Source organism: Cololabis saira, chromosome 7 (assembly GCF_033807715.1).
Source record: "Cololabis saira isolate AMF1-May2022 chromosome 7, fColSai1.1, whole genome shotgun sequence".
In the NCBI taxonomy this organism is placed as follows: Eukaryota; Metazoa; Chordata; class Actinopteri; order Beloniformes; family Belonidae; genus Cololabis; species Cololabis saira.
The window spans coordinates 190,295-212,540 of NC_084593.1; the positions used below are offsets into that span (position 1 = coordinate 190,295).

Consider the following 22,246-nt stretch of genomic DNA (forward strand, 5'->3'; position numbering starts at 1 on the left):
TTCCTATGGTATCTTATGGTATCCTATGGTATATTATGGTATCCTATGGTATATTATGGCATCCTATGGTATATTATGGTATATTATGGTATCCTATGGCATATTATGGTTTCCTATGGTATCTTATGGTATCCTATGGTATATTATGGTATATTATGGTATCCTATGGTATATTATGGTATCCTATGGTATATTATGGTATATTATGGTATCTTATGGTATCCTATGGTATCTTATGGTATCCTATGGTATATTATAGTATATTATGGTATATTATGGTTTCCTATGGTATCTTATGGTATCCTATGGTATATTATGGTATATTATGGTATCCTATGGTATATTATGGTGTCCTATGGTATATTATGGTATCCTATGGTATCTTATGGTATATTATGGTATCCTATGGTATATTATGGTATATTATGGTATCCTATGGTATCTTATGGTATCCTATGGTATCCTATGGTATATTATGGTATCTTATGGTATATTATGGTATATTATGGTATCCTATGGTATCTTATGGTATCCTATGGTATCCTATGGTATATTATGGTATATTATGGTATCCTATGGTATATTATGGTATCCTATGGTATATTATGGTGTCCTATGGTATATTATGGTATCCTATGGTATCTTATGGTATATTATGGTATCCTATGGTATATTATGGTATATTATGGTATCCTATGGTATCTTATGGTATCCTATGGTATCCTATGGTATATTATGGTATCTTATGGTATATTATGGTATATTATGGTATCTTATGGTATCTTATGGTATCCTATGGTATCTTATGGTATCTTATGGTATCCTATGGAATATTATGGTATCCTATGGTATATTATGGTATACTATGGTATCCTATGGTATCCTTTGGTATATTATGGTATCCTATGGTATATTATGGTATACTATGTTATCCTATGGTATCCTTTGGTATCTTATGGTATCCTATGGTATATTATGGTATCCTATGGTATATTATGGTATATTATGGTATACTATGGTATCTTATGGTATACTATGGTATCTTATGGTATCCTATGGTATATTATGGTATATTATGGTTTCCTATGGTATCTAATGGTATCCTATGGTATATTATTGTATACTATGGTATCCTATGGTATCCTTTGGTATATTATGGTATCTTATGGTATCTTATGGTATCCTATGGTATATTAGGGTATACTATGGTATCCTATGGTATCCTTTGGTATCTTATGGTATCCTATGGCATCTTATGGTATCCTATGGTATATTATGGTTTCCTATGGTATCTAATGGTATCCTATGGTATATTATGGTATATTATGGTATCCTATGGTATATTATGGTTTCCTATGGTATATTATGGTATCCTATGGTATATTATGGCATCCTATGGTATATTATGGTATCCTATGGTATATTATGGTATCTTATGGTATCTTATGGTATATTATGGTATATCATGGTATCTTATGGTATCTTATGATATATTATGGTATATTATGGTATCTCATGGTATATTATGGTATATTATGGTATATTATGGTATCCTATGGTATCTTATGATATATTATGGTATAGTATGGTATCCTATAGTATATTATGGTATATTATGGTATCTTATGGTATATTATGGTATCCTATGGTATATTATGGTATCCTATGGTATATTATGGTATCCTATGGTATATTATGGTATCTTATGGTATCTTATGGTATCCTATGGTATATTATGGTATATTATGGTTTCCTATGGTATCTAATGGTATCCTATGGTATATTATGGTATATTATGGTATCCTATGGTATATTATGGTTTCCTATGGTATCTTATGGTATCCTATGGTATATTATGGTATCCTATGGTATATTATGGCATCCTATGGTATATTATGGTATATTATGGTATCCTATGGTATATTATGGTTTCCTATGGTATCTTATGGTATCCTTTGGTATATTATGGTATATTATGGTATCCTATGGTATATTATGGTATCCTATGGTATATTATGGTATCCTATGGTATCCTATGGTATATTATGGTATCCTATGGTATCTTATGGTATCCTATGGTATATTATAGTATATTATGGTATATTATGGTTTCCTATGGTATCTTATGGTATCCTATAGTATATTATGGTATATTATGGTATCCTATGGTATATTATGGTGTCCTATGGTATATTATGGTATCCTATGGTATCTTATGGTATATTATGGTATCCTATGGTATATTATGGTATATTATGGTATCCTATGGTATCTTATGGTATCCTATGGTATCCTATGGTATATTATGGTATCTTATGGTATATTATGGTATATTATGGTATCCTATGGTATCTTATGGTATCCTATGGTATCCTATGGTATATTATGGTATATTATGGTATCCTATGGTATATTATGGTATCCTATGGTATATTATGGTGTCCTATGGTATATTATGGTATCCTATGGTATCTTATGGTATATTATGGTATCCTATGGTATATTATGGTATATTATGGTATCCTATGGTATCTTATGGTATCCTATGGTATCCTATGGTATATTATGGTATCTTATGGTATATTATGGTATATTATGGTATCTTATGGTATCTTATGGTATCCTATGGTATCTTATGGTATCTTATGGTATCCTATGGTATCTTATGGTATCCTATGGTATCCTATGGTATATTATGGTATCTTATGGTATATTATGGTATATTATGGTATATCATGGTATATTATGGTATCCTATGGTATCTTATGGTATCCTATGGTATATTATGGTATATTATGGTATATTATGGTATATTATGGTATCCTATGGTATCCTATGGTATATTATGGTATATTATGGTATCTTATGGTATCTTATGGTATCCTATGGTATATTATGGTATCCTATGGTATATTATGGTATATTATGGTATATCATGGTATATTATGGTATCCTATGGTATCTTATGGTATCCTATGGTATCCTATGGTATATTATGGTATATTATGGTATCCTATGGTATCCTACGGTATCTTATGGTATATTCTGGTATCTTATGGTATCTTATGGTATCTTAAAATATCTTATGGTATTTTATGGTATATTATGGTATTTTATGGTATCCTATGGTATCCTATGGTATATTATGGTATCCTATGGTATATTATGGTATATTATGGTATCTTATGGTATCCTATGGTATCTTATGGTATCCTATGGTATATTATAGTATATTATGGTATATTATGGTTTCCTATGGTATCTTATGGTATCCTATGGTATATTATGGTATATTATGGTATCCTATGGTATATTATGGTGTCCTATGGTATATTATGGTATCCTATGGTATCTTATGGTATATTATGGTATCCTATGGTATATTATGGTATATTATGGTATCCTATGGTATCTTATGGTATCCTATGGTATCCTATGGTATATTCTGGTATCTTATGGTATATTATGGTATATTATGGTATCCTATGGTATCTTATGGTATCCTATGGTATCCTATGGTATATTATGGTATATTATGGTATCCTATGGTATATTATGGTATCCTATGGTATATTATGGTGTCCTATGGTATATTATGGTATCCTATGGTATCTTATGGTATATTATGGTATCCTATGGTATATTATGGTATATTATGGTATCCTATGGTATCTTATGGTATCCTATGGTATCCTATGGTATATTATGGTATCTTATGGTATATTATGGTATATTATGGTATCTTATGGTATCTTATGGTATCCTATGGTATCTTATGGTATCTTATGGTATCCTATGGTATCTTATGGTATCCTATGGTATCCTATGGTATATTATGGTATCTTATGGTATATTATGGTATATTATGGTATATCATGGTATATTATGGTATCCTATGGTATCTTATGGTATCCTATGGTATATTATGGTATATTATGGTATATTATGGCATATTATGGTATCCTATGGTATCCTATGGTATATTATGGTATATTATGGTATCTTATGGTATCTTATGGTATCCTATGGTATATTATGGTATCCTATGGTATATTATGGTATATTATGGTATATCATGGTATATTATGGTATCCTATGGTATCTTATGGTATCCTATGGTATCCTATGGTATATTATGGTATCCTATGGTATCCTACGGTATCTTATGGTATATTCTGGTATCTTATGGTATCTTATGGTATCTTAAAATATCTTATGGTATTTTATGGTATATTATGGTATTTTATGGTATCCTATGGTATCCTATGGTATATTATGGTATCCTATGGTATATTATGGTATATTATGGTATCTTATGGTATCCTATGGTATCTTATGGTATCCTATGGTATATTATAGTATATTATGGTATATTATGGTTTCCTATGGTATCTTATGGTATCCTATGGTATATTATGGTATATTATGGTATCCTATGGTATATTATGGTGTCCTATGGTATATTATGGTATCCTATGGTATCTTATGGTATATTATGGTATCCTATGGTATATTATGGTATATTATGGTATCCTATGGTATCTTATGGTATCCTATGGTATCCTATGGTATATTATGGTATCTTATGGTATATTATGGTATATTATGGTATCCTATGGTATCTTATGGTATCCTATGGTATCCTATGGTATATTATGGTATATTATGGTATCCTATGGTATATTATGGTATCCTATGGTATCTTATGGTATCTTATGCTATCATATGGTATCTTATGGTATCCTATGGTATCCTATGGTATATTATGGTATATTATGGTATCTTATGGTATCTTATGGTATCCTATGGTATCTTATGGTATCTTATGGTATCCTATGGTATCTTATGGTATCCTATGGTATCCTATGGTATATTATGGTATCTTATGGTATATTATGGTATATCATGGTATATTATGGTATCCTATGGTATCTTATGGTATCCTATGGTATATCATGGTATATTATGGTATATTATGGTATATTATGGTATCCTATGGTATCCTATGGTATATTATGGTATATTATGGTATCTTATGGTATCCTATGGTATCCTATGGTATATTATGGTATCCTATGGTATATTATGGTATATTATGGTATATCATGGTATATTATGGTATCCTATGGTATCTTATGGTATCCTATGGTATCCTATGGTATATTATGGTATATTATGGTATCCTATGGTATCCTACGGTATCTTATGGTATATTCTGGTATCTTATGGTATCTTATGGTATCTTAAAATATCTTATGGTATTTTATGGTATATTATGGTATTTTATGGTATCTTAAAGTATCTTATGGTATCTTAAAGTATCTTATGGTATTCTATGGTATATTATGGTATATTATGGTATCTTATGGTATCTTATGGTATCTTAAAATATCTTATGGTATTTTATGGTATATTATGGTATCTTATGGTATCTTAAAGTATCTTATGGTATCTTAAAGTATCTTATGATATTTTATGGTATCTTATGGTATATTATGGTGTCCTATGGTATATTATGGTATATTATGGTGTCCTATGGTATATTATGGTATCTTATGGTATCCTATGGTATATTATGGTATCTTATGGTATCCTATGGTATATTATGGTATATTATGGTTTCCTATGGTATTTTATGGTATCCTATGGTATATTATGGTATATTATGGTATATTATGGTTTCCTATGGTATCTTATGGTATCCTATGGTATATTATGGTATATTATGGTATCCTATGGTATATTATGGTGTCCTATGGTATATTATGGTATCCTATGGTATCTTATGGTATATTATGGTATCCTATGGTATATTATGGTATCCTATGGTATGTTATGGTATCCTATGGTATCCTATGGTATATTATGGTATCTTATGGTATATTATGGTATATTATGGTATCCTATGGTATCTTATGGTATCCTATGGTATCCTATGGTATATTATGGTATCTTATGGTATCCTATGGTATCTTATGGTATATTATGGTATCCTATGGTATCTTATGGTATCCTATGGTATCCTATGGTATATTATGGTATCTTATGGTATCCTATGGTATCTTATGGTATCTTATGGTATCCTATGGTATCCTTTGGTATCTTATGGTATCCTATGGTATATTATGGTATCCTATGGTATATTATGGTATATTATGGTATACTATGGTATATTATGGTATCCTATGGCATATTATGGTATACTATGGTATCTTATGGTATCCTATGGTATTCTATGGTATCCTATGTTATATTATGGTATATTATGGTTTCCTATGGTATCTAATGGTATCCTATGGTATATTATGGTATCTTATGGTATCCTATGGTATATTATGGTTTCCTATGGTATATTATGGCATCCTATGGTATATTATGGTATATTATGGTATCCTATGGTATCCTATGGTATCTTATAGTATATTATGGTATATTATGGTATCTTATGGCATATTATGGTATATTATGGTATCTTATGGTATATTATGGTATCTTATGGTATATTATGGTATCTTATGGTATATTATGGTATCTTATGGTATATTATGGTATCCTATGGTATCTTATGGTATATTATGGTATCTTATTGTATATTATGGTATCTTATTGTATCTTATGGTATTTTATGGTATCTTATGGTATCTTATGGTATCCTATGGTATATTATGGTATCTTATGGTATCCTATGGTATCTTATGGTATCCTATGGTATATTATGGTATATTATGGTATCCTATGGTATATTATGGTATACTATGGTATATTATGGTATATTATGGTATCCTATGGTATCTTATGGTGTCCTATGGTATATTATGGTATATTATGGTATCTTATGGTATATTATGGTATATTATGGTATCCTATTGTATCTTATGGTATCCTATGGTATCTTATGGTATCCTATGGTATATTATGGTATCCTATGGTATATTATGGTATCCTATGGTATCATATGGTATATTATGGTATACTATGGTATATTATGGTATCTTATGGTATATTATGGTATCCTATGGTATCTTATGGTATCCTATGGTATATTATGGTATCTTATGGTATATTATGGTATCCTATTGTATCTTATGGTATACTATGGTATCTTATGGTATCCTATGGTATATTATGGTATATTATGGTATCCTATGGTATATTATGGTATCCTATGGTATATTATGGTATCTTATGGTATCCTATGGTATATTATGGTATCTTATGGTATCCTATGGTATCTTGTGGTATATTATGATTTCCTATGGTATTTTATGGTATCCTATGGTATATTATGGTATATTATGGTTTCCTATGGTATCTTATGGTATCCTATGGTATATTATGGTATATTATGGTATATTATGGTTTCCTATGGTATCTTATGGTATCCTATGGTATATTATGGTATATTATGGTATCCTATGGTATATTATGGTGTCCTATGGTAATTATGGTATCCTATGGTATCTTATGGTATATTATGGTATCCTATGGTATATTATGGTATATTATGGTATCCTATGGTATCTTATGGTATCCTATGGTATCCTATGGTATATTATGGTATCTTATGGTATATTATGGTATATTATGGTATCCTATGGTATCTTATGGTATCCTATGGTATCCTATGGTATATTATGGTATCTTATGGTATATTATGGTATCCTATGGTATCTTATGGTATATTATGGTATCCTATGGTATATTATGGTATATTATGGTATCCTATGGTATCTTATGGTATCCTATGGTATCCTATGGTATATTATGGTATCTTATGGTATATTATAGTATATTATGGTATATTATGGTTTCCTATGGTATCTTATGGTATCCTATGGTATATTATGGTATATTATGGTATCCTATGGTATATTATGGTGTCCTATGGTATATTATGGTATCCTATGGTATCTTATGGTATATTATGGTATCCTATGGTATATTATGGTATATTATGGTATCCTATGGTATCTTATGGTATCCTATGGTATCCTATGGTATATTATGGTATCTTATGGTATATTATGGTATATTATGGTATCCTATGGTATCTTATGGTATCCTATGGTATCCTATGGTATATTATGGTATATTATGGTATCCTATGGTATATTATGGTATCCTATGGTATCTTATGGTATCTTATGCTATCATATGGTATCTTATGGTATCCTATGGTATCCTATGGTATATTATGGTATATTATGGTATCTTATGGTATCTTATGGTATCCTATGGTATATTATGGTATCTTATGGTATCCTATGGTATCTTATGGTATCCTATGGTATCTTATGGTATCTTATGGTATCCTATGGTATCTTATGGTATCCTATGGTATCCTATGGTATATTATGGTATCTTATGGTATATTATGGTATATCATGGTATATTATGGTATCCTATGGTATCTTATGGTATCCTATGGTATATCATGGTATATTATGGTATATTATGGTATCCTATGGTATCCTATGGTATCCTATGGTATATTATGGTATATTATGGTATCTTATGGTATCCTATGGTATCCTATGGTATATTATGGTATCCTATGGTATATTATGGTATATTATGGTATATCATGGTATATTATGGTATCCTATGGTATCTTATGGTATCCTATGGTATCCTATGGTATATTATGGTATATTATGGTATCCTATGGTATCCTACGGTATCTTATGGTATATTCTGGTATCTTATGGTATCTTATGGTATCTTAAAATATCTTATGGTATTTTATGGTATATTATGGTATTTTATGGTATCTTAAAGTATCTTATGGTATCTTAAAGTATCTTATGGTATTCTATGGTATATTATGGTATATTATGGTATCTTATGGTATCTTATGGTATCTTAAAATATCTTATGGTATTTTATGGTATATTATGGTATCTTATGGTATCTTAAAGTATCTTATGGTATCTTAAAGTATCTTATGATATTTTATGGTATCCTATGGTATATTATGGTATCCTATGGTATCTTATGGTATATTATGGTATCCTATGGTATATTATGGTATCCTATGGTATGTTATGGTATCCTATGGTATCCTATGGTATATTATGGTATCTTATGGTATATTATGGTATATTATGGTATCCTATGGTATCTTATGGTATCCTATGGTATCCTATGGTATATTATGGTATCTTATGGTATCCTATGGTATCTTATGGTATCTTATGGTATCCTATGGTATCTTATGGTATCCTATGGTATATTATGGTATCCTATGGTATATTATGGTATATTATGGTATATTATGGTATACTATGGTATCCTATGGTATCCTTTGGTATCTTATGGTATCCTATGGTATATTATGGTATCCTATGGTATATTATGGTATATTATGGTATACTATGGTATCTTATGGTATACTATTTCTTTTTCCATCTCCGTAATATTGCAAAGATTAGGAAAATCCTCTCACAGAGTGATGCAGAAAAACTAGTTCATGCGTTTGTATCTTCTAGACTAGATTACTGTAATGTGTTGTTAGCAGGATGTCCAAGTAATTTGCTGAATAGGCTCCAGCTGATCCAAAATGCAGCAGCACGAGTACTGACAGGAATTAGCAGGAGAGACCACGTCTCTCCAGTGTTAGCGTCGCTCCATTGGTTACCCGTAAAATTCAGAATCCAATTTAAAATTTTATTACTTGCGTATAAAGCCCAAAACGGCTTAGCTCCGCATTATTTGCAAGACCTGATAGTGCCTTATGTTCCTGTCAGAGCTCTCCGTTCTCAGAGTGCAGGTTTACTCGTAGTTCCTAGAGTATCTAAATGTAGATTTGGAGGGCGGGCGTTCTGCTATCAGGCACCATTACTTTGGAACCAACTTCCAATCTGGGTTAAGGAGGCTGACTCCACCTCCACCTTTAAAACTAAACTTAAAACCTTTCTGTTTAGTAAAGCCTATAGTTAGTGTTTAGTAAACCTCTAGCTGGTGTTGGTAAATCTCTAGGTAGTGTAAACTTTAGTGTGTCAGAGTCGCTCCTGTAGTTTCTTGTGCTGGCCCCCCCTTCTCCTCCCTTTTCTCTCTTTTGTCCATGTTGCAGCATCCTTTGCCGGACACCGGAACCTGCAGGTGGTCGTGGGTGGCTTGTAGCTTGCATTACGGAGCACAAGTCTTTCCCTGACCCTGCACCCCAACCTGGGACTTGCTGATTGGGCCGGAGCTTCGGGAGCTGTGTGCTGGCCTGCGGTCCCCACCCCTGGTCATCCCGTTGCTGCCCCCCCCTTCTCCTCCCTTTTCTCTCTTTTGTCCTGCAGGTGGCCGTGGGTGGCTTGTAGCTTGCATTACGGAGCACAAGTCTTTTCCTGACCCTGCACCCCAACCTGGGACTTGCTGATTGGGCCGGAGCTTCGGGAGCTGTGTGCTGGCCTGCGGTCCCCACCCCCGGTCATCCCGTTGCTGCTTCCACCTGCCTGCTGTGCTGTTGCCGTCCCTGACCCACCAGTCTGGCCCTCGGCAGGAGGGTCCCCCCTTATGAGCCTGGTCCTGCTCAAGGTTTCTTCCCTCCTAAAGGGGAGTTTTTCCTTGCCACTGTTTGGCTTAAGGTTTTTCTCCCACTAGGGGAGTTTTTTACCTGCCATTGTTTATGTAATATCTGCTCGGGGGTCATGTTCTGGGTATGGGTCTCTGTAAAGCGTCTAGAGACAACTCTGTTGTATTAGACGCTATATAAATAAAATTGAATTGAATTGAATTGAAAACTATGGTATATTATGGTATCCTATGGCATATTATGGTATACTATGGTATCTTATGGTATCCTATGGTATTCTATGGTATCCTATGTTATATTATGGTATATTATGGTTTCCTATGGTATCTAATGGTATCCTATGGTATATTATGGTATCTTATGGTATCCTATGGTATATTATGGTTTCCTATGGTATATTATGGCATCCTATGGTATATTATGGTATATTATGGTATCCTATGGTATCCTATGGTATCTTATAGTATATTATGGTATATTATGGTATCTTATGGCATATTATGGTATATTATGGTATATTATGGTATCTTATGGTATATTATGGTATCTTATGGTATATTATGGTATCTTATGGTATCCTATGGTATCTTATGGTATATTATGGTATCTTATTGTATATTATGGTATCTTATGGTATCCTATGGTATATTATGGTATCTTATGGTATCCTATGGTATCTTATGGTATCCTATGGTATATTATGGTATATTATGGTATCCTATGGTATATTATGGTATACTATGGTATATTATGGTATCTTATGGTATCCTATGGTATCTTATGGTGTCCTATGGTATATTATGGTATATTATGGTATCTTATGGTATATTATGGTATATTATGGTATCCTATTGTATCTTATGGTATCCTATGGTATCTTATGGTATCCTATGGTATATTATGGTATCCTATGGTATATTATGGTATCCTATGGTATCATATGGTATATTATGGTATACTATGGTATATTATGGTATCTTATGGTATATTATGGTATCCTATGGTATCTTATGGTATCCTATGGTATATTATGGTATCTTATGGTATATTATGGTATCCTATTGTATCTTATGGTATACTATGGTATCTTATGGTATCCTATGGTATATTATGGTATATTATGGTATCCTATGGTATATTATGGTATCCTATGGTATATTATGGTATCTTATGGTATCCTATGGTATATTATGGTATCTTATGGTATCCTATGGTATCTTATGGTATATTATGGTTTCCTATGGTATTTTATGGTATCCTATGGTATATTATGGTATATTATGGTTTCCTATGGTATCTTATGGTATCCTATGGTATATTATGGTATATTATGGTATATTATGGTTTCCTATGGTATCTTATGGTATCCTATGGTATATTATGGTATATTATGGTATCCTATGGTATATTATGGTGTCCTATGGTAATTATGGTATCCTATGGTATCTTATGGTATATTATGGTATCCTATGGTATATTATGGTATATTATGGTATCCTATGGTATCTTATGGTATCCTATGGTATCCTATGGTATACTATGGTATCTTATGGTATATTATGGTATATTATGGTATCCTATGGTATCTTATGGTATCCTATGGTATCCTATGGTATATTATGGTATCTTATGGTATATTATGGTATCCTATGGTATATTATGGTATATTATGGTATATCATGGTATATTATGGTATCCTATGGTATCTTATGGTATCCTATGGTATCCTATGGTATATTATGGTATCCTATGGTATATTATGGTGTCCTATGGTATATTATGGTATCCTATGGTATCTTATGGTATATTATGGTATCCTATGGTATATTATGGTATCCTATGGTAGCTTATGGTATCCTATGGTATCCTATGGTATATTATGGTATCCTATGATATCCTATGGTATATTATGGTATATTATGGTATATCATGGTATATTATGGTATCCTATGGTATCTTATGGTATCCTATGGTATATTATGGTATATTATGGTATATTATGGTATATTATGGTATCCTATGGTATCCTATGGTATATTATGGTATATTATGGTATCTTATGGTATCCTATGGTATATTATGGTATCCTATGGTATATTATGGTATATTATGGTATATCATGGTATATTATGGTATCCTATGGTATCTTATGGTATCCTATGGTATCCTATGGTATATTAATTCAATTCAATTCAATTTTATTTATATAGCGTCTAATACAACAGAGTTGTCTCTAGACGCTTTACAGAGACCCATACCCAGAACATGACCCCCGAGCAGATATTACATAAACAATGGCAGGTAAAAAACTCCCCTAGTGGGAGAAAAACCTTAAGCCAAACAGTGGCAAGGAAAAACTCCCCTTTAGGAGGGAAGAAACCTTGAGCAGGACCAGGCTCATCAGGGGGGACCCTCCTGCCGAGGGCCAGACTGGTGGGTCAGGGACGGCAACAGCACAGCAGGCAGGTGGAAGCAGCAACGGGATGACCGGGGGTGGGGACCGCAGGCCAGCACACAGCTCCCGAAGCTCCGGCCCAATCAGCAAGTCCCAGGTTGGGGTGCAGGGTCAGGAAAAGACTTGTGCTCCGTAATGCAAGCTACAAGCCACCCACGACCACCTGCAGGTTCCGGTGTCCGGCAAAGGATGCTGCAACATGGACAAAAGAGAGAAAAGGGAGGAGAAGGGGGGGCCGTATATTATGGTATATTATGGTATCCTATGGTATCCTACGGTATCTTATGGTATATTATGGTATCTTATGGTATCTTATGGTATCCTATGGTATCTTATGGTATCTTATGGTATCCTATGGTATCTTATGGTATCCTATGATATCCTATGGTATATTATGGTATATTATGGTATCCTATGGTATCCTATGGTATCTTATGGTATCCTATGGTATCCTATGGTATATTATGGTATATTATGGTATCCTATGGTATCCTACGGTATCTTATGGTATATTATGGTATCTTATGGTATATTATGGTATATTATGGTATCTTATGGTATCTTATGGTATCCTATGGTATCTTATGGTATCTTATGGTATCCTATGGTATCTTATGGTATCCTATGATATCCTATGGTATATTATGGTATATTATGGTATATCATGGTATATTATGGTATCCTATGGTATCTTATGGTATCCTATGGTATATTATGGTATATTATGGTATATTATGGTATATTATGGTATCCTATGGTATCCTATGGTATATTATGGTATATTATGGTATCTTATGGTATCTTATGGTATCCTATGGTATATTATGGTATCCTATGGTATATTATGGTATATTATGGTATATCATGGTATATTATGGTATCCTATGGTATCTTATGGTATCCTATGGTATCCTATGGTATATTATGGTATATTATGGTATCCTATGGTATCCTACGGTATCTTATGGTATATTATGGTATCTTATGGTATCTTATGGTATCTTAAAATATCTTATGGTATTTTATGGTATATTATGGTATTTTATGGTATCTTAAAGTATCTTATGGTATCTTAAAGTATCTTATGTTATTCTATGGTATATTATGGTATATTATGGTATCTTATGGTATCTTAAAATATCTTATGGTATTTTATGGTATATTATGGTATATTATGGTATCTTATGGTATATTATGTTATATTATGGTGTCCTATGGTATATTATGGTATATTATGGTATCTTATGGTATATTATGGTATATTATGGTATCCTATTGTATCTTATGGTATCCTATGGTATCTTATGGTATCCTATGGTATATTATGGTATCCTATGGTATATTATGGTATCCTATGGTATCCTATGGTATATTATGGTATACTATGGTATATTATGGTATCTTATGGTATATTATGGTATCCTATGGTATCTTATGGTATCCTATGGTATATTATGGTATCTTATGGTATATTATGGTATCCTATTGTATCTTATGGTATACTATGGTATCTTATGGTATCCTATGGTATCCTATGGTATATTATGGTATCTTATGGTATCCTATGGTATCTTATGGTATATTATGGTTTCCTATGGTATATTATGGTTTCCTATGGTATCTTATGGTATCCTATGGTATATTATGGTATATTATGGTATATCATGGTATCTTATGGTATCTTATGATATATTATGGTATATCATGGTATCTCATGGTATATTATGGTATATTATGGTATATTATGGTATCCTATGGTATCTTATGGTATATTATGGTATATTATGGTATAGTATGGTATCCTATAGTATATTATGGTATATTATGGTATCTTATGGTATATTATGGTATCCTATGGTATATTATGGTATCCTATGGTATATTATGGTATCCTATGGTATATTATGGTATATTATGGTATCTTATGGTATCTTATGGTATCCTATGGTATATTATGGTATATTATGGTTTCCTATGGTATCTAATGGTATCCTATGGTATATTATGGTATCCTATGGTATATTATGGTTTCCTATGGTATCTTATGGTATCCTATGGTATATTATGGTATCCTATGGTATATTATGGCATCCTATGGTATATTATGGTATATTATGGTATATTATGGTATCCTATGGTATATTATGGTTTCCTATGGTATCTTATGGTATCCTATGGTATATTATGGTATATTATGGTATCATATGGTATATTATGGTATCCTATGGTATATTATGGTATCCTATGGTATCCTATGGTATATTATGGTATCCTATGGTATATTATGGTATATTATGGTATCTTATGGTATCCTATGGTATCTTATGGTATCCTATGGTATATTATAGTATATTATGGTATATTATGGTTTCCTATGGTATCTTATGGTATCCTATGGTATATTATGGTATATTATGGTATCCTATGGTATATTATGGTGTCCTATGGTATATTATGGTATCCTATGGTATCTTATGGTATATTATGGTATCCTATGGTATATTATGGTATATTATGGTATCCTATGGTATCTTATGGTATCCTATGGTATCCTATGGTATATTATGGTATCTTATGGTATATTATGGTATATTATGGTATCCTATGGTATCTTATGGTATCCTATGGTATCCTATGGTATATTATGGTATATTATGGTATCCTATGGTATCCTATGGTATATTATGGTATATTATGGTATCTTATGGTATCTTATGGTATCCTATGGTATATTATGGTATCCTATGGTATATTATGGTATATTATGGTATATCATGGTATATTATGGTATCCTATGGTATCTTATGGTATCCTATGGTATCCTATGGTATATTATGGTATATTATGGTATCCTATGGTATCCTACGGTATCTTATGGTATATTATGGTATCTTATGGTATCTTATGGTATCTTAAAATATCTTATGGTATTTTATGGTATATTATGGTATTTTATGGTATCTTAAAGTATCTTATGGTATCTTAAAGTATCTTATGGTATTCTATGGTATATTATGGTATATTATGGTATCTTATGGTATCTTATGGTATCTTAAAATATTTTATGGTATTTTATGGTATATTATGGTATTTTATGGTATCTTAAAGTATCTTATGGTATCTTAAAGTATCTTATGGTATCTTAAAGTATGTTATGATATTTTATGGTATCTTATGGTATATTATGGTGTCCTATGGTATATTATGGTATATTATGGTGTCCTATGGTATATTATGGTATCTTATGGTATCCTATGGTATATTATGGTATCTTATGGTATCCTATGGTATCTTATGGTATATTATGGTTTCCTATGGTATTTTATGGTATCCTATGGTATATTATGGTATATTATGGTTTCCTATGGTATCTTATGGTATCCTATGGTATATTATAGTATATTATGGTATATTATGGTTTCCTATGGTATCTTATGGTATCCTATGGTATATTATGGTATATTATGGTATCCTATGGTATATTATGGTGTCCTATGGTATATTATGGTATCCTATGGTATCTTATGGTATATTATGGTATCCTATGGTATATTATGGTATATTATGGTATCCTATGGTATCTTATGGTATCCTATGGTATCCTATGGTATATTATGGTATCTTATGGTATATTATGGTATATTATGGTATCCTATGGTATCTTATGGTATCCTATGGTATCCTATGGTATATTATGGTATATTATGGTATCCTATGGTATATTATGGTATCCTATGGTATATTATGGTGTCCTATGGTATATTATGGTATATTATGGTATATTATGGTATATTATGGTATCCTATGGTATCCTATGGTATATTATGGTATATTATGGTATCTTATGGTATCTTATGGTATCCTATGGTATATTATGGTATCCTATGGTATATTATGGTATATTATGGTATATCATGGTATATTATGGTATCCTATGGTATCTTATGGTATCCTATGGTATCCTATGGTATATTATGGTATATTATGGTATCCTATGGTATCCTACGGTATCTTATGGTATATTATGGTATCTTATGGTATCTTATGGTATCTTAAAATATCTTATGGTATTTTATGGTATATTATGGTATTTTATGGTATCTTAAAGTATCTTATGGTATCTTATGGTATTCTATGGTATATTATGGTATATTATGGTATCTTATGGTATCTTATGGTATCTTATGGTATCTTAAAATATCTTATGGTATTTTATGGTATATTATGGTATTTTATGGTATCTTAAAGTATCTTATGGTATCTTAAAGTATCTTATGGTATCTTAAAGTATGTTATGATATTTTATGGTATCTTATGGTATATTATGGTGTCCTATGGTATATTATGGTATATTATGGTGTCCTATGGTATATTATGGTATCTTATGGTATCCTATGGTATATTATGGTATCTTATGGTATCCTATGGTATCTTATGGTATATTATGGTTTCCTATGGTATTTTATGGTATCCTATGGTATATTATGGTGTATTATGGTTTCCTATGGTATCTTATGGTATCCTATGGTATATTATGGTATATTATGGTATATTATGGTTTCCTATGGTATCTTATGGTATCCTATGGTATATTATGGTATATTATGGTATCCTATGGTATATTATGGTGTCCTATGGTATATTATGGTATCCTATGGTATCTTATGGTATATTATGGTATCCTATGGTATATTATGGTATCCTATGGTATCCTATGGTATGTTATGGTATCCTATGGTATCCTATGGTATATTATGGTATCTTATGGTATATTATGGTATATTATGGTATCCTATGGTATCTTATGGTATCCTATGGTATCCTATGGTATATTATGGTATCTTATGGTATCTTATGGTATCCTATGGTATCTTATGGTATCTTATGGTATCCTATGGTATCTTATGGTATCCTATGGTATATTATGGTATCCTATGGTATATTATGGTATATTATGGTATATTATGGTATACTATGGTATCCTATGGTATCCTTTGGTATCTTATGGTATCCTATGGTATATTATGGTATCCTATGGTATATTATGGTATATTATGGTATACTATGGTATCTTATGGTATACTATGGTATCTTATGGTATCCTATGGTATATTATGGTATACTATGGTATCTTATGGTATCCTATGGTATTCTATGGTATCCTATGTTATATTATGGTATCTTATGGTATCCTATGGTATATTATGGTATCTTATGGTATCCTATGGTATATTATGGTTTCCTATGGTATATTATGGCATCCTATGGTATATTATGGTATATTATGGTATCCTATGGTATATTATGGTATCTTATGGTATATTATGGTATATTATGGTATATTATGGTATCTTATGGTATCTTATGGTATATTATGGTATCTTATGGTATATTATGGTACCCCATGGTATATTATGGTATATTATGGTATATTATGGTATCCTATGGTATCTTATGGTATATTATGGTATATTATGGTATAGTATGGTATCCTATAGTATATTATGGTATAATATGGTATCTTATGGTATATTATGGTATCCTATGGTATATTATGGTATCCTATGGTATATTATGGTATCCTATGGTATATTATGGTATATTATGGTATGTTATGGTATCTTATGGTATCCTATGGTATATTATGGTATATTATGGTTTCCTATGGTATATAATGGTATCCTATGGTATATTATGGTATATTATGGTATCCTATGGTATATTATGGTTTCCTATGGTATCTTATGGTATCCTATGGTATATTATGGTATCCTATGGTATATTATGGTTTCCTATGGTATCTTATGGTATCCTATGGTATATTATTGTATATTATGGTATCCTATGGTATATTATGGTATCCTATGGTATATTATGGTATCCTATGGTATCCTATGGTATATTATGGTATCCCATGGTATATTATGGTATCCTATGGTATATTATGGTATATCATGGTATATTATGGTATCCTATGGTATCCTATGGTATATTATGGTATCCCATGGTATATTATGGTATCCTATGGTATATTATGTTATATCATGGTATATTATGGTATCCTATGGTATCTTATGGTATATGGTAACATACTGTAATGACCAACATGACCTCGGTGATGTCAGAGGTCAGAGGTCACATGACCACACCCACCAGCGTCTGATTGGCCGACAGCAGGCTGCGGTTGCTCTGGTCTCCCCGGATCGGAACCAGCGGCATCGTCCCGAACTTCTGCTTGGAGATATCTGAGGACGAGTGACGGCGAAGAACCGGGGGACCCGGGTCCTGGTTCTGCAAGACCAAGACCAGGATTAGAGACCAGGACCAGGACCAGGACCGGGGGACCCGGGTCCTGGTCCTGGATCAGAGAGACCAGGATTAGAGACCAGAACCAGGACCGGGGGACCCGGGTCCTGGTCCTGGATCAGAGAGACCAGGATTAGAGACCAGAACCAGGACCGGGGGACCCGGGTCCTGGTCCTGGATCAGAGAGACCAGGATTAGAGACCAGGACCAGGACCAGGATTAGAGACCAGGACCTGGACCGGGACAAGAACCAGGACCAGACGTACCTGGGCCTTCATGATCCCGGTGATCCAGTCCCAGAGTTCTTCTTCACTGCTGCAGCAGAGGAACCTGGAGATGAAGAACAGTCGTCTGTAGAAGCAACGATGCAACGGAAACTCCCACATGGTGATGTCATCACAGTGATGAAATCATGGTGATGTGGTGATGTGTTGCCATGGTAACCCCCCCCCCAGGTTTTACTCACAGCTGGTGTTTCTCTGACATCACGGTGAAGCCCCACCTGGAAACAAACAAACACCTGGATCAGTAAACTCAGGGGTCAAAGGTCAAGGATCAGTAACTCCTCAGGGGTCAAAGGTCAGGGTTATAGGTCGAAGGTCAGGGATCAGTAACTCCTCAGGGGTCAAAAGTCAGGGTTAGAGGTCAAAGGTCGGGGTTAGAGGTGAGGGTTTGGTGGGGGTCAGGTTGAGGGTTGAGGGTTCAGGGTCAGGGGTCAAAGGTCAGGGTTAGAGGTGAGGGTTTGGTGGGGGTCAGGTTGAGGGTTGAGGGTTCAGGGTTAGAGGTCAAAGGTCAGGGTTAGAGGTGAGGGTTTGGTGGGGGTCAGGTTGAGGGTTGAGGGTTCAGGGTCAGGGGTCAAAGGTCAGCATCACCTGCTGGGAGCTTTCATCTTCCTGCGGATTCCCAGGTAAACCTTCATGGACTTCAGGTTCCAGTCCTTCTCTGGTTTCAGGCTCTGGAAGAGAAACCAGGACCGGGTCAGAACCAGGACCGGGTCAGAACCAGGTCTGGGTCAGACCGGGTCAGAACCAGGACCGGGTCAGAACCAGGACCGGGTCAGAACCAGGACCGGGTCAGGACCAGGTCGACCGGGTCAGAACCAGGTCCAGACCGGGTCAGAACCAGGTCAGAACCAGGTCAGAACCAGGTCCAGACCGGGTCAGAACCAGGTCAGAACCAGGTCAGAACCAGGTCAGAACCAGGTCTTCTCACTGTGTATAAGTATCAGTAAGTGTGTGTAGCGATAAGTCCGTGAACTTCTCTCAGAGCTGCTCTCAGCCAATGTCCTTGATGTTATCAGACGGCTCGGTCAGTTCTGAAACAGGTCCACAGATGTTCCTGAGAGGGGAGGGCTAGTGGGGGCAGAGTCACCTTTTTACATTCCACCAGGGAGATTGTGACTTTACATTCCACCAGGGAGATTGTGACCAGAGCGACCGGTCCAGACCAGTTCAGACCAGTCCAGACCGGTCCAGACCGGTTCAGACCGGTTCAGACCGGTTCAGACCGGTTCTCACCTTCTTGTCCTTCAGCAGCAGGAGTCGGTGGTTCTGGTTCTGGTTCTGGTTCTGGTTCTGGTTCTGTTCTCACCTTCTTGTCCTTCAGCAGCAGTAGGTTCTGGTTCTGGTTCTGGTTCTGGTTCTGGTTCTGTTCTCACCTTCTTGTCCTTCAGCAGCAGCAGGTTCTGGTTCTGGTTCTGGTTCTGGTTCTGGTTCTGGTTCTGTTCTCACCTTCTTGTCCTTCAGCAGCAGTAGGTTCTGGTTCTGGTTCTGGTTCTGGTTCTGGTTCTGGTTCTGGTTCTCACCTTCTTGTCCTTCAGCAGCAGCAGGTTCTGGTTCTGGTTCTGGTTCTGGTTCTGGTTCTGGTTCTGGTTCTGTTCTCACCTTCTTGTCCTTCAGCAGCAGCAGGTTCTGGTTCTGGTTCTGGTTCTGGTTCTGGTTCTGGTTCTGTTCTCACCTTCTTGTCCTTCAGCAGCAGTAGGTTCTGGTTCTGGTTCTGGTTCTGGTTCTGGTTCTGGTTCTGGTTCTGGTTCTGTTCTCACCTTCTTGTCCTTCAGCAGCAGTAGGTTCTGGTTCTGGTTCTGGTTCTGTTCTCACCTTCTTGTCCTTCAGCAGCAGTAGGTTCTGGTTCTGGTTCTGGTTCTGGTTCTGTTCTCACCTTCTTGTCCTTCAGCAGCAGGAGTCGGTGGTTCTGGATCTGGAAGGTTCTCTCCTGGAACCGGGTTCCCTGCAGGAGTTTAGGAGGTTCCTCTCGGACCCGGAGCAGCCCGACCTTCATGATGTCGGACCTGTAGGCTGAGAGGTCAGAGGTTAGCCCCGCCCCCTTCAGGCTGGAGAGGTCAGAGGTTAGCCCCGCCCCCTTCAGGCTGGAGAGGTCAGAGGTTAGCCCCGCCCCCTTCAGGCTGGAGAGGTCAGAGGTTAGCCCCGCCCCCTTCAGGCTGGAGAGGTCAGAGGTTAAAGGTTAGCCCCGCCCCCTTCAGGCTGGAGAGGTCAGAGGTTAAAGGTTAGCCCCGCCCCCTTCAGGCTGGAGAGGTTAGCCCCGCCCCCTTCAGGCTGGAGAGGTCAGAGGTTAAAGGTTAGCCCCGCCCCCTTCAGGCTGGAGAGGTCAGAGGTTAAAGGTTAAAGGTTAGCCCACAGAGCTGGCCCCGCCAACTACAGGTAGCCCCGCCCCCCAGGTGAGGTACCTACAGGTGAGGATGGGGAGGCCCCGCCCCCTAAAGGGGCGTGCCCAGGTACCTACAGGTGAGGGTGGGGAGGCCCCGCCCCCTAAAGGGGCGTGTCCAGGTACCTACAGGTGAGGATGGGGAGGCCCCGCCCCCTAAAGGGGCGTGTCCAGGTACCTACAGGTGAGGGTGGGGAGGCCCCGCCCCCTAAAGGGGCGTGTCCAGGTACCTACAGGTGAGGGTGGGGAGGCCCCGCCCCCTAAAGGGGCGTGTCCAGGTACCTACAGGTGAGGATGGGGAG

General features: G+C 35.0%; 1 protein-coding gene across 1 annotated transcript in view; it reads right to left on the reverse strand.

The window, feature by feature from the left end:
* LOC133446702 (arf-GAP with Rho-GAP domain, ANK repeat and PH domain-containing protein 3-like) overlaps positions 1–22,246 on the reverse strand; it is a 158,271-nt gene that overhangs the window by 5,500 nt on the left and 130,525 nt on the right. The window contains 5 exon segments of the mRNA XM_061724693.1: positions 19,131–19,268; positions 19,550–19,613; positions 19,750–19,785; positions 20,156–20,238; positions 21,441–21,577. Of these exon segments, the coding sequence (XP_061580677.1) occupies positions 19,131–19,268; positions 19,550–19,613; positions 19,750–19,785; positions 20,156–20,238; positions 21,441–21,577 (458 nt within the window).